Raw genomic sequence first — 14,909 nt, 5'->3', positions numbered from 1 at the left:
CCGGGGTCAGCAGGGCTGAGGGGAGCAGGTGGCCCGGGGTCAGCAGGGCTGAGGGGAGCAGGTGGCCCGGGGTCAGCAGGGCTGAGGGGAGCAGGCCGACCTGGGCTGAGTTGGGGGGCCGCGTGTTAATCCTCCAGAGCAGCCGGCTGCCTGGGATGACCTGTACCGTCTCCTGGGCCTCTGGCACATTGTCGGCCACTTCACTGTCCCCCTTTTTAGAGCTGGCTTCCTGCAAGAGAGCCACGGGTCATGGCGGCCAGGCAGTGCCCACCTCAGGGAAGGGGTCGCCAAGCCTTTCTCCAGCATGAGTAAGCTGCCAGCAGAGCAAAACCTGAGGAGCGGGCACCGAACCCTAACCCTCCTCCACCCATCTGTGCACTCCCCTGGGAACACGCAGAACTGGGCAGCCGGTTTCTATGGGGGCAGCTCTGCAGGTGGCACCTGAGGGGTGTTCCTGCCTCCTGAGGAACGAGCAGGGTGCCAGCCAGAAGCTGGGTCCCTCTGGGGACCACAGCAGCACCAAGAGAGGTGCTCTTCCAGCCTGACACGCAAGGCATCCACACTGCTCTCCTGGGCAGCACGCCTCTGGCCAGAGGCCTTCCTGAACTAGGCCTGAGACTGCTGGCCCCTTGGACCACAGCCCACATGGACCCTCATGGACTGCAGCCCACACAGACTACAGCCCTCATGGACCCACGTGGACTGCCTGCACGGACCACGGCAGCCCGCATGGACTCACATGCACGGACTACCCACAGTCCGCATGTACCCACGTGGGCCACAGCCTGCACGGACCCACATGCACGGACTGCTGCTGGAGACATTTTGTAAGACCCGTGGAGGCTTGGAGGAGAAAATGCCCCTTCAATGCAGCTGCTAGAGGTCCAGGCTCCAGAGTCGCCACCAGCCCCAGCGGTGCCACTGCCGGGCCAGTGGCTGGAAAGGTACAGCCAGGATAAGAAATGTGCAGTTCTCTCACTTCTCCTTCCCCAGGACACAAAGCAGCAGGGGGCTCAGGAGACTGGGAACAGACAAGCACTCCGAGTCCACCTGGACTTCCTGTTTTCTGAGGTAAAAGAGTTCTGGAAAAGACGTCTCAAGACACAGTGTGTCACCCAGAAAGAGCACGAAAGCCCCAAGAGGCTGCACATCCCCAATCAACAACACTGAGCAGCACAGGTTAGGGCGCTCCAACTCTGTAGGGGGTCCGTGAAAAGGAGGAAGACCCCCAGCGGACAGACAGAGCAGCTGAGGCCCAACCTGGCCAAGACCGAGAGGCCACAGGGCCGACACCAGTCGGAGGGGACTCAACAATGTATAAAGAGAAAGCTGCAGCCTGCTTCTCAACTATCACTTCCAGTTTTAAATCCAAGAGTAATCTTCACAGGCATTCCACTGCTTTGGGAGAAACCTCTCCAGTGTTTCCTGTTAAAAACCTCACCTGCTATTCAGAATTAAAAAGAAGAAATGGCAGCATTTGGCTTGTAAATTAGGCCTACTCTAGGTCAAGTAAAGACAGACTGAAGCCTTATTATGAAGAAGCTAGCATGTGGAGCTGCAGAACGCAGTGGCCTTCCCTAGCAGACGCACCTGAAGGACACGTCCTACCCACAGGAACCCGGGCAAAGCACCACGCCCTGCTTAACGACAGCACGTGTGGTTCCAGAATGGGGCTCCAGACAGGTGCTTCCACCCTAACAGACACGCTGACGTCTCTCCCGTGTTCACCAAGACAAACGCGTCCCGCGTCGCCTCACTCCCTAGGGCAGACGCATCCTGCGTCCCTCACTGCAACAGACACGTCCCACGTCCCGAGGCCCTCCTGTGACAGACACATCTTGCGTCCCTCACTCCTTATGACAGACTTGTCCTGCGTCTCTTACTGTGACAGAGACATCCCATGTTCTTCACTCCCTGTGACAGACACGTCCTTTATCCCTGACTCATCTACTGAACTCCTCACTGTTCACTGTGACAGACACATGCGTGGTCCCTCACTGTGACAGACGTGTCATGTCCCTCACGTAGCCACTGTGGCAGACAGATCTGGATTGCATCATTCATTCACGCTGATAGGCACATCAAATCCTTCACTTGTTCACTATGACAGATGCAGCCTGAGCCCTCGTTGATTTACTCTCACAAACGCACCTCTAGGCCCTCCTTCATTCTGAAATGGCCCTGTTCTCGAGGTTACACTGGCACAGGCCGGGCACTCACCTGGGAGCCCCCTCCTCTCCTGAGGTTAGTCTGGCACAGGCCGGGCACTTACTAAGTTCCCCCCCCACCCCCACCCCCGGCTGCCATGCTCAGGGTGGCTGCTGTGAGCAGGTGAGCAGGCATCACTGGGCTTACCTTTCGGAGGTGGTCACCTCTCTTCTCCTGCTTCTTGAAGGACTCGTAGGAAACGGGATCTATGCTCCACAAACACTCCGTCCACTTGCCGTAGATAATAAAGAGCTTCTTTTTGCTGTAGCAAACAGGACATTTTGGGGACAAGTTAGCAGCAGCTCTACACCGTGCATCTGCATGCGTACATCCTGCCTGGACCTGGGCCCACAGTCCTATTTTGGTCCATCTGCAGACACACAGTGGATGTTTCCTGATAAAGATGAGGTTTAAGATTCCATCGAGATCCTGTGCCAAGCTGACTGTTGTTTTAGACCACTGCCTGCCGCCCCCTGTGTGTCCACCAGGCCTGCTTATGGCTACAGCAGTGGTCTCCACACCGTCCCGTGTGTCCACCAGACCTGCCTGATGGCCCCTACACTCCCACCCCGTCTGCTGTGTGCCTGTCAGGCACTGTTGTGTGCTCAGCGACGGTCCACACACAGGCTGCTCTGAGTCTGGCTCCTGATTCAGTGTTGTGCACAGAAGCCCTGCAGGCCAGGCCAGGTGCAGGGAGACTCACTCTTTGTCCTGGATGTAGCCCTCCACCTTGTGCAGCTCCTTCCCGAACAGGCCGCAGGACTTGAAGTGCAGCACACACTTGTCCCCAGTCCTGCGGACACAGAGACCTGTATCCAGAGGTAGGCAAGGCTGGGCAGAAGCAACGGCTGGCTGAGGCCAAGGAGGCTGCCCACACAGGGGCATCTGGAGCCAGGGGACTCTGTGACAAGTGGTACCCTGCATAAAGAAGCCAGCAGGCCAGAATCCCAGGCAACTACAAGCCAGATAGTGAGCCGCCACCGCTGGTCAGCCACAAACACACTGCTCACGAAGTCAGTCCTGAGGAACGTGGCAGGTGACATCAGCACAACCCGAATCTCACCCAACCCATGTGGAGGCCTCTCCTACAGGGCTGGTCTGCAAGCTGAGGACACCAACGGGAAGGGGCAGGGCACCGTGCAGGAACCCAGATGGGGCTTTGACGACAGGGAGAAGACGGGGTACGGGTGCAGGAACCCAGCTGGGGACGCGGGGACAGGAAGGGAATCCGCCATGAGTGCAGGAGTCAAGGTCTCCGGGCCAAGCTGGGAGCAACCAGGGCTCCCAAACGCCTCCACGTGCTCAGTTTCCAGCCTGTGCGTGAGGCAGGGAGCTGTCCGGTGCCGGGCAGTACCTGTGGTTCAGAATCTCCACCGTCCCGTACTGCTCGATCCACAGCTTGCCGATGATGACGTTGTGCACACAGCAGGTGGGGTTGGTCCATGTGTACGCCTCGTTCTGCCTGTGTACAACATGCAGTCTGAGGCCAGGCGCACGGAACCCACAGTCCAAGGCAAACCCAGTACCTCCCAGCGCTGTGGAAAAGCCTGGAAGGCTGTGAGGACAGACGGCCTACGAACTCCCACAACACCATCACCTAACATTTGTTTGAAATGATTCTCTTCTGTCCTTGGCAACATCAACTAAACGTCAGGACAGGTTAATGGGCATCAAGGCTGGCCGAGGCAATGCTCTGAGAGAAGACCGTGTTACAGGTCAGCAGTGCTCACAGGCTGACGGGCTCCCTGTGCGCACCTCCTGACGGGAAGCCTGGGGGCCTGTGGGAAATGCCCAGGACGAACACAACTACTAGGAGGGCCTGGAGGTTTCACAGCATGTCTGATGCCTCTGCGTCACCGGGGGCTGCTCCTGGTGGGCACACTGCAGGCAGTTTACAGCTATTGTGCTCTAGAGGACACTTAACACTTAGTTCAGGTCATTTGTTCTACAGGAAAGGGTTCTGGTGGTGCCATGGGCTAAGCATTGCACTGCTAGACAAAAGGAAGAGAGTTTGACCTGAGCGGCCACTCCTTTGGGCAGGACTGAGGCACCCTGCGTTCATGGGCATCATAAGAAGGAAGGGGCTAGATGGCAGGGGGTGACAGTAGCAGAGACCACCATCCCACAGGTAGCAAGCACATCAGGAAGATGTGAGAAAGTGGGCTTGAAATTCCCAGATGCCCATCTGACACCCTCACCCTTAGCCCCCTCCCAGGAATGTGCTCAGACAAGCTGGTGTCCATGAGGAATGGTCTGGATGAAGTGCCCAGAAACCAAAGGAATACAATGTTGTCAGACTGCAGTCTGTAATGCTCCTCTAGAATCTGATAAACCTAGAGTTAGAGGAGTGTGTGTATGGGGGGAATCCCGGCCCACGCCTCAGCTAATGTAAAAGGAGTTAGATACGCAGGCAGAGAACTGGTCCCAGGAGTGGCGCACATCTGTGTGTCTGGACCCAGGTTTTCAGGCTGGAAGCACCCGGACACCAGGGAAAGCTGGAGGCCGGAGTCATGGAGACCTCCAGGGCCTGTGGACACTGAGGGGAGAAGGATCTCCCTTCAGAACCAAGAGGCCCATGCCTGGACCTGGCATCCTGAATTGCACTGCTGGTCTCCTAAATTGGAAGACGGAGAGAAGACTGAAGTTGTCAAGGATCTCATCTGACTTCAATCTACAATTGGTATCCACAGGAACAGCAGTCAAGAAATCAAAAGCTGGCAAGCTCTGGTGGCCTAGTGGCAAGAAACTGCACTGTAATCCCAGAGGTACGCAGTTCAAATCCACCAGATGCTCTGCTGGAGAAGGAGCGACAATCAATCTCCTCCTGTACCAGTCAGATCTGATTTGTTGGTATACACAAAAAATAATTTAAAAAAAAAACAACAAAACAAAAGCTGTGTTGTTATGTGGTTACGAGCCACTGAGTCGCCTGCAACTCTTAGCGACCCTGTGCACCAGCTCTGAAGCCTGCCCTGTCCTGAGCCGGTCTCACCGTCTCCAACACACCTACCCCCATTGCCCAGTTACTGTGTCAATCCATCTCATTCGAGGTCTTCCTCTCCAGGGCTGGCCCTCCACCCTTCCAAGCATGATGTCCTTCTCTAAGGACTGGTCCCTCCTAGGCACAAAGACGTGTTATACCAGGAAATTCCTGTCAAGGACCTCTCCAAAGCACTAAAGAGCCAGGGTGTGAGGTTAAAAACCACAGTACACTTGATCATAGCTTGGTGTTTTCATTCATGTCATATGCACTCTTGACAATAAGGAAGACCAAGGAACAATCAACTCCCTTGAACTGTGGTGTCAGACAGGCACAAGAACAGAAAAATCCAGCTTAGCCGGCTCGCTGTGAGGAGGGCCTTTCCCTGGGCATGGATCTCACACTGGGAAAGGTGGAGGGGCAGAGAAATAGAAGAAGACCTTTGACAAGATGGGGTGACAGGCAATCGCCGCAACGGGCTGTAGTAGGACAGGGCAGGCTTCACAAGGCCACTGGCCAGTCCCTGCCAACGACACCGGGCGGGGAAGGAGCTGCACGATAACCCAAAGGCCATGCTCGATGGCAGTGTCCACCCACCAGCGGCTCTTCAGGAGAAAACCGGGCAATCTCCTGTGAGACTCACGGCCTCAGGGAACCTGCTGGAGGGGCAGCTCTGAATCGGTTCTGACCAGACAACAGTGAGTTTTTTGAGATGAAACTGCGAGAACACGGTGTGTTAAAGCTGCTACCCCGTCGCAGCAGCATCCGGCGACAGGACAAGAGTGGAGCCTGCGGTTGAAGCCGCCGCTGCCCGGGGGAGGGCCGCATGGACACGCGCCTCCTCACCTAAGGATGACAGTCCGCAGGTCAGGGCCCCCAGACACCCACTTACTGCAGCAGCTCCAGCGTGATGGTGCCCCGTGGCTCCGCCTCCACACTCTTCCCCCAGAACTTGAGCTTCGGGTAGATGGAGCCATGGAAGACGAAGTCCTGTCTGAGGCCTTCCGAGTAAAACGCGCTGATCGGGGGGTGGTGGCTGACCTGCTCCGAGATGAACCTGAACCCCAGGTCTTCCCTGATGAGAGGGCAACAAGAGAAAAGGCCAAGTCTGTGACCCCATCAAAGGTGCTCATCCACACCTCACGGCAGGACTCGGCAGGCCCCCACTCTGGGTCCAACGCCCAGTGTTGTCAAGGAACAATGTCGACACACAAGGCCCCCTGACCAGCAGATATGACACCGACCCGACCACCATCGTGCAGGGCCGGCAGTAAGCCCTGCACATTCTGAGACACACCCTCTCTTGAGAGCAATCCTCGGGGACAGAGGGCAGCAAGAAACAAGTCCCTCACACTCCTCAGGACCGCTACCTCCAGGACTTGCAAAAACGCTCAGGACACAAAGAGACAAAAACCAAGTCCCCTCCACTGAGACCCCTCAATTGTCCAGACACAGGTCTAGAAGTGTCCAGCCTCCCTCACACAGACTAACCCCAGGGGTTAGAGCCTGCGGGTCTGCGTTGCAGTCAGGCTGTTGTCTTGACCCTGGAGGAAGGCCGGCTCACCACAGCCCAGCTGGCCCTCTGCACCTCATGGAGGGGATCCCTCACCAACCTCTGAAGAAGCTCAGAGGTTCCTCCAACGGAACTAAGCCCCAAGATATTTCTGGTCAGGAAACAGGATTTTTAAAATACACTCTTTTTCTAGAAAAATGTCAGTTTTTAATTGTTCCGGAACTGTGACTACACCTACAGTTTTAGTTATTAAAAATTATAAAAGGCAAACCACATAATTACTAACTTAACTGGAAGCTGAATATCCAATCACTTCAGAAAAAGCCAAGGAAAAAACTTATTCTAAAAGGTTGCCTACAAGGCATGTAATTTATAAAATGAATACTTGTCTAAGAAAAGAAGGTGTATTTTTAGCGAGACAAGGGGATGGTGGGGAGGAAGGACCAGTGACAGATGGCCAGTCCAGGCTGCTCCAGGGTCAGAGGGCATGCCCACGTGGGACACCTGCCCTGGACAGGCCTCACCAGAGACTGACCAGGTCATCAGGGGTGCCGAAGGGCTACGGGTGCTGTGCTCTCAGGAATCTTAACCCGGATTAAGCTCCATGGCAGCTGATGATTTGGTGCGCCCCATTTTTCTGGGATGCTAGGATGGTGCACAGCTCTGGAGTGGAGTCATTCCATGTCTTCTATTTTTGAGATATTTTCTTAGATTATATTTTATCTTTTTTCAAGACATTTTAATGAAGTTTCTTAATAACTCGAATGTCTGAATGATGAGATATATTGAAAACAGGGAAGGCCTTTCAGACAGCAGTACAATATGCCATGGATACAGCATCCCAGCTGATTATACATGTAAATTTACACACACACACACACACACACCCTCATGGATACAGCATGCATTCCGGCTGACAGCATCCATCTATGTACATACGTATATAAATGCACACACCATAGACAGACCATCCTAGCTGATTATATCTCTATCTATATGTGATACACACACACACGCACGCACATATGTATGTGTGTATGTATTCTTTTCTTATATAACTGTATTGTTGAGAATATACAGAGAACACACCCCAGCTCACCCACCTCCACATGTCAAGTTCAGTGACATTGATGACACTTCAAGCTCTTTTCCTGAGCTATTCCCCTCAGCACTCTGGCACGGCCCCAGACAGCGTGGGCACCACACTCGGACATTCCCCCACCAGTGGCCCATGGCGCACTGAGCCGTCCTTCTCCCCACTCACGTGTGGGTGAGGGTCAGCTTCACATTCCTGGACTGAGGCTCGGTCAGTGAGGCGGGCTCACTTGCAGAATGGCCCGAGACAATGACTCCCCGAGAGCTGCTGGTCAGGGGAGGAGGTCCCTGGAGGCCAGGCTCAGAAGTGTGTTCTGGACAAAGGGTCAGGCCTGCAGGCTTAAAGGAAGTGCAAGCAGTGGCCCAGAAGTGGAGGGGCATCACTGGGAGCTGCAGTGGACTCTAAAGCCAGCAGCTGTCTGGTGAGTGGAGTTCGCCAGCCCTGCCCACCTGCGCTCCCCAGTGGGCAGTGGGGAGCAGGGCTCAGGGGGGCCCTCTCGGCCGCCCCTCTGTATGCATCAGTTGCCCCTTTGAGAGCATCTGCCAAGGATCATGGGTAAGCCATTCTCACCCAGCAGAAACCAGCGACCTGGTGGAAGGTTCTGGAAAAGGCATGGGCTCCAGGCACTGAAATGTACAGACAGAGCCTAGAGACACTGAGTTCCACTCCATCCACTGCCATAAAGCCAGCACATGTGCTTCTGGTTCACCACTGCTATCTACGAGGGGCGTAGCAACACCAGGAAGAAGCTGGAAGTTCATGTGAATAACAAAACCTGGACAAAGATGAGTGAGCACACGCTGCTGGGAGGACAGGACAGACCACCTACGGACCAGAACCCATTGGTGTGGACTGTGCGCAGCAGAGCCCAGCAGTGCGGCCAGGAGGCCAGACGCAGCCGTTCTGACGGCCCCTGCCCCCCAGGCATGCTTTCACCACAACACGAAACCTCAAAGCCTCACACCTCCATGCTCGCACTACTCTCACCACACCTGCCACGGGCCCGTCTGCAGGTGTCCTGTCCAGGGATCCTGCCAGCGGCAACTCGTCCCACCTCTGAGCCCTGTACTCGTTGGCCTGGTCAGCCAAGTCCCTTATCAAGTTCCTCCATGCAGATGGCACTCCCAGACGTGGGCACTGGAGCAAGAAGAGCCCTGTCCAGCAGCCAGTGCCCCTCGACGGGGACCCTCCAGCCACCATCCTCACCTGATGAGCTCGTAGGTCTCGCCCAGAAGCGGGTTGAAGGGCTTGCCCGTCCTCTCCCACTGCGAGGCCACAGCCGAAACCGCGAAGGCGGCCACAGCCTACAAGCAAGGTGCAGGGTCAGTGGGGAGACTGGCCTGTGAGCTGGGCCCTGCGCTCTGCACTTACTCTGCGGGACTTTCCATTCCTGCCAGGGGCAGGCATGGGCGTCAGAGAACTTGAGGTGTCTCCAGTCACAGCCCCTCTGCCTCTGTCCTCTGCAGCCCCACCCCTGCTCCTCCCCCACAGGAGGACAGAGTCACCTGCCTGCTCACCGAGTGCCCACCCAGCCGAGCGCCCACCTGCCCACCTGCATGCGCTCCAGCGGCAGGGCGAGGCGGGAGGCCTCGTGGAGAAGGTACACATGCTCCATGTACTCCGTGATCCGCTGTAGGAAGCTCAGCGGCTCATTGAAGACAATCGGCATGGTGATCTTGGACAGCTCCTGGGGCCAGAGGTGCGGTGTCATTCCACTGCGTCCACAGCCCTGCCCCAGGTCCGCCATAATGCAGGCAAACGGGAACCCACACCCTGACCTTATCCCCACAGCACTAGACACCTGAGACACCTGGGGAGAGGCACGTGGGCCAGGAGGGGGAGACTCCACCTGCCAACGTGGAAGGTGTCCTGTCACCCCATGGGAGTGACTTACAGGGCACCTGGCTCATGTCTCGTCTGGAAGGGCTGGGGGGCCTCCTCGAAACAGCAGTGGGAGGTCAGGAAGAACTCCTGGGATTCAGGAGTCACCCTGTGAACCTAGAACCAAACTTACCAGTGGTTTACCTTTCCACTAACAACAGGCAGGCCAAGAGGGCAAAGAGCTCTGGTGGCCTAGTCAGTAGGGAGTGGTGCTGCCTACCAATATGCAGGTGGTTCAAATCCACTAACTGCCCCCAGCATGGGAAATTCTGATTTACAGCCTCTGAAACACCACTGGAGAATTAGCTAGGAGTCAGTTCTGACTTAATGGAAATCTGTTTAATTTTTTTTAAGAAACTGAAAAATAGTATCAAGGAGGTGCTCAGCCTTAGGGTCAACCCCACAAGATCCAAAAGGCAGCATTTGCCCAGAAGAAAGCCCAGAGGACCCAAAATGAAAGAGGGCTTAGTGGAAATGAGAATCACAGGGGGAAACTGGGAAGAGTGAGGCAGTAATGTAGAAGTACTTAACGTCACAGAACGTGGATGAATGGACAATCGGTTAGATCCCTACACTTTCACTAACACACTCTCTCTCACACACACAGAGGCTGTGGGAGGTGAAAACAACATCATAGGGCATTTACTGAGACACATCCCGAGCACACGATAGTGGAGGGCAGATCTTAGGTGAGGACACAGCCCTGCGGCACCAAAGCTGACCCAGCAGGTGAAGGAGAGGACAGACGCAGCTCCTGGGACAGTTTGTGAGGGAGGGGCCTGGACAGGAAGGGAGGCCTGCGAGGCCGCTGTCGAGTCTCTGCTCTGGCCAGGACCCACCTGCTGGCCCTGCAAGCACAGGGCATTTGTGACAGGCTCTGTATGCAGCTTGACTTGGACTAAGGGAAGAGCAGCGCCAGCCCTGCTGGCCATCATGGGCACAGGGGACTGGACGTGGGCACGTGTGGGGTGAAGCTGCACCGCTTTAAGAGCAAGGAGGCACCTGATTATGAATATGGGTGACAGGGAACCTGGGACAGGTGCCTTCAGAGACCTCACTGGCTGTCCAGGGACAGGGGACCTCGGGGGTCCAAACAGCTAACACACTTATCTGAGAAACAAGAATCAGAGGTTCGCGTGCATTCAAAGGTCCTTGTTCCACAAACCTAGGACTGTATCCCTGTGGGGCGTGGCTCTGCTCTGACCTGGGTGCCATGACCTGGAGTCTGGGCCCCAGAGGAAAGGAGAGGATGAGGGGAACGCAGGGATGGGAGGGGTGGAGTGGCCTTTGGACCCAAAATGAAGAGACAGAAGTGCATTTCTAAATGTCAAAAAGAACAGGAAGCCAAAAGTCCAGCATGGGGAGCCCCCTGAAGAGTGAGGTGCACAGACCCCATGAGGCACATCCTCAGGGCGTAGGGCAGACATGCTCACGCACTGACAGGTGGGACCCAGCGCTGCCTCGGATATGGGCATACTCAGCATCAGGGTGCAGGATGGATGTGGGCACACTCGGCATTAGGGTGCAGGGCAGACACACTCACGGACCCACAGGTGGGACCCAGGGCTGCCTCGGATGTGGGCACGGAAACTGCATCATTGAAAATGCTGAGTCTCAACTCCTAGCAGTTGGTGGGGGCTGTGTCTGTGACAGCCAACTCTGCAGCCAGCACACGGTGAGCTCTACCAGAGAAACAGCCAACCCAGGTCCAGGACACACCCAGAAGCACCCTGTCCTAGGGCGACGGGCCTCGGGTGGGCCAAACTGGCCACACACAGGGCAGTTTACAGACCAGAACATGTCAAATGGGTCTAAAGACACAAGAACTGGTCACACTGGTTGTGCCGGCTAGAGGTAGAGATCCTTCTGTCATCATGAAAACTAACAAGAAACCCAGCTTTTCCTGACTGCCCCACAGACAGCATCGTGCAGATGGGGCGCATCCTCGCCCTATAAAGGCTCCAGGTAACAGGGAGAGTGGGCTTCCCAGCACCTCCCAGCAGCTGGGGCCTCGGCGTGAGGTCTCCACAGCACCAGATCTCAGAGGACAAGGGACAAGAGGCTTTCCCACAGCAGGACTCAGACAAAGGGCAAATAGCACCTTGAGAGGCCGCGGGAGCATAGCACGTGTCCACGGTGGCGCTAAGGAACTGTGCTGTTTCTTGTAACGGTTTGATGTCTGTTGGTAAGAGAGTCTTTACCCTTTAGAAGTACCACACGGGAGAAGAAAAGGTCTGGGATTTGCTTCAGATTCCAGGGCAATAGGCCAGGTGGCAGTGATGGGCCCGAACTGGCCTTGACCAGTAACGGGGGGTGGGCCGCTGGAGATGAGCGGCTCACCCTGGAAATGCTGACTTTTTCCTAAGTGTGTGAAGTTTCCCAAGGGTAACAAGCTGTCTTTTTCTTCTGTAAGAGCTGAAAAGTCAGGGGGAGAAGGGGGTGCCACAGAAACCGAGAAGAGGAAGACCCTGTGATGAGGCCAAGGGATCTCCCACATCCGGAAGCCACGCCAGCCCCGCGCATGTAGTTGGCTCTCATGGGGGGGGGGGGGTGACAGCCCACAGTCTGCTGCTGGGACCAGAACGGTCAGAGTGGAAGAAGAGGGCGAGGCAAAAATGTGCAAGCCTGTCGATGCAACTCTCAGAGACCCCTAACCCTCACCCTCCATGGTCTCTACCACACCGAGCTCCCCACACTTCCTCCTCTCATGGGCGCACCTTTCCTGTTTCTTGTCTTAGTCATGCTGTTTGCAAATATGCAGAGAACCTTTTCTCCAAGCACCACCCTGGGTAAATCCACAGGATCGCGTGCGTGCCTCTTACCAGGCCAATGCATTTCTTCAGGATGCTCCACACACTGAAGTCACTCCTGGTGAACATGGGGGCAGGCAGCGATGTCCTGCGAAGGATGATGGGACAAGATGGACAGTTAGCCCATCTTTAAGGCTGAGAGCCTCCCCAGGACCATTTGTCCTCAGGATTCTGAGGTGTTCTGGGGAGACGCCGTGACTGGCGCTCCAGCGCGCGGAGGAGGTGTGCGTGGGCTTCTGAGACGGTGAAGGCACAGCCAGCTCCCCGAGCCTGTGCGTGTGGCCCAGGGGCCGGGACAGGATCCGGGAGGACCTGCTCTGCCACACGCTGCTCAGGAACGACTCAGCCTCCCCTTCTCCCCCTTGTACCCATGCCCCAGTGACCCCATGTGGTGGTACAGCTGAGGGACAGCAGGGTTGGGGGCACACAGAATCCGAGCCAGGAGCGGGAAAGGGTTCCCTGAGGACGAAGGGAGAGTGGCAGGGAAGGCCATGGACCTGCACCAGGTATTGGAGGGGGTGCGTAAGGAAGCTGGAGGAGCGAGCAGGGCTGCACCCCAGGGTGAAAGGGGACAGGCAAGGGTGCCGGCCTCCCTGCTGAGAAAGGTTTTCTATTTTACCTGTGAGGGGAGAGGGGCGCCACTGGCCACTGCTCTTTTGGGAAGAAAGGGCATCACTGACCACTGCTCAGGGGAAGGAGGCATCAGTGACCACTGCTCCAGGGGAGGTAAGTGGAGTCATTGGCCACTATCTCAGGGGGGCATGAAGGGCATCAGTGGCCACTGCTCCGGGAAAGGACATAACTACCCACTGTTCTAGGGACAAGATGTCTGACTCAGGAAGAGGCTGCAGTGACCACTCTGGGAAAAAGGACCCATCCCTATGTAGGACCTCATGGCTGCAGCAGTTACCGTATTTTAACGGCACCCAGCCAGCACTGTTAGTGGCAGATGGGGAAGGGAGGTGGACCAGGGCTGCCCTCAGGCTCATGGTGGTACATGGACGGGAAAGGCAGCCACGACCAGCTCCAGGAGGGGCCCATGCAGCTCAGGGCCATGCAGGCAGGGGCTCAGGCCAGTGTGCAGACGTGCTGACCCAGTCAGGCCTTGAAGGAGGCCCCTGGCTCCACACGCCTGCTCAGTGAGATACCAGGTAGGGTACCAGGGAAAGCAGACACTGATCACAAGCCACAGAAGCACCGGGGGCCACCCTGTCACCTGTCTCCAGGTGCTCACAGCCCTGCGACCCACCGCGTCCTCTCTTCTACTGACAAAATCTCTTTACGGAACCCCCCCATCACCAGCATTTACCATCCGGAAGCCACAATACCCAGGCTTCCCTTGCAGGGGAGAGGTCTCCAAGCGGAAGGGACGGCAGGGGTCTCAAGTGCGTGAAGCCAGACACAGCCCTGCTGTCCCAAGCACAGGGCCAATGGCTGGATGAGCAAGACCAGGCATGCTGCGGACACAAGTCCCAGTGAGCCAGGAGAGCAGAGGGTTGTCTCCAAGGGACAAGGGCTACTGCTGTGGGGCCAGGGCTTGGGGTTGCTGGGGCACGTGGATGACATACCTGTGTGTCTGCAAGCCGTTCTCCTGTGGAGGCCTTGCCCCAACACTCCCTCCACGTCCTGGGCCTTTGGTCCCTTTGGTCCCCGGGCCTCTGCCACTGTCTGCATCGAGGCCCCCAGCAACCTGACTGGCCTCGGAGAACTCCCCGGAATGGTCAGAGTCAAAGCCTGCGGAAACACATGGGCTTCTCTGGAGCTCCGCCAGCAGGGCGCCCACAGCGCACCTGGTCCTCAGGCCCGAGAAGAGGCCACTGCTCCTGGTCCACCTGGGCCACGTGCCCTGACACCAACCTAAGCTACTGTTTCCACCACCTCTCCATCGTCCCCACCACCCGCTCACCCGAGACGGCATCGAAGAACTCCTCCTCACTGTTCATCCTCGGCTCCCCTTTGCCCGTACTGCTCCTAGGGGCTCATGGTGTCCGAGCTACATGGAGACAGTGTCGCAGGGAGTCCTCCTCCTCCAGAGAGGCCGCACACTGGGAGCTGCAGGGCAGGAAGGGCACAGTGCTCAGAAAGGCCCTGGGAAGCACCTCTCCAATCACAGACACGGTTCTCGGGACTACAGTGCAGCTTTCCGCCACCAGGCTACCAGCGCTGCCCATCACTGACACGGTCCTCGGTCAGATGACATGAAGAACCAACGTGGAACGAACGGTCCCAAAGCTCCAGATGAGAAGCTGTGTGTACGACACAAGGGCCACTCGGTGGGCCACAGGGGAACAACAACCTCTGCAGTCATTCTCAAAATCTAGTCTGCTGGTGCAAAAGTTGTCCTTACGTGCCGTCCAGTTGGAAAGGACCCACAGCTGACCCTCAGTGAATTTTTAGAGGCAGGAAACCCTGCAGGAGGAG

The 14,909-nt window shown here is 56.5% G+C and overlaps 1 protein-coding gene across 1 annotated transcript in view; it reads right to left on the bottom strand.

Annotated features, from left to right (window-relative positions):
* Positions 1–14,431, bottom strand: part of OSBPL2 (oxysterol binding protein-like 2) — a 19,187-nt gene extending 4,756 nt beyond the window's left edge. The window contains exons 1-10 of the mRNA XM_006896870.1: positions 14,395–14,431; positions 14,057–14,222; positions 12,501–12,576; positions 9,350–9,484; positions 9,004–9,101; positions 6,081–6,263; positions 3,563–3,670; positions 2,912–3,001; positions 2,347–2,470; positions 101–229 (exon numbers count right to left, since the gene is read on the bottom strand). Of these exons, the coding sequence (XP_006896932.1) occupies positions 101–229; positions 2,347–2,470; positions 2,912–3,001; positions 3,563–3,670; positions 6,081–6,263; positions 9,004–9,101; positions 9,350–9,484; positions 12,501–12,576; positions 14,057–14,222; positions 14,395–14,431 (1,146 nt within the window). The remainder of the gene's footprint in view (positions 1–100; positions 230–2,346; positions 2,471–2,911; positions 3,002–3,562; positions 3,671–6,080; positions 6,264–9,003; positions 9,102–9,349; positions 9,485–12,500; positions 12,577–14,056; positions 14,223–14,394) is intronic.
* Between the last annotated feature and the right edge of the window lie 478 nt (positions 14,432–14,909).

This window comes from Elephantulus edwardii, unplaced genomic scaffold (assembly GCF_000299155.1).
Source record: "Elephantulus edwardii isolate Elephantulus edwardi_28Jun2011 unplaced genomic scaffold, EleEdw1.0 scaffold00193, whole genome shotgun sequence".
In the NCBI taxonomy this organism is placed as follows: domain Eukaryota; kingdom Metazoa; phylum Chordata; class Mammalia; order Macroscelidea; family Macroscelididae; genus Elephantulus; species Elephantulus edwardii.
The sequence above is the reverse complement of the archived record's forward strand: the minus strand, read 5'-3'. Positions and strand labels throughout refer to the sequence as shown.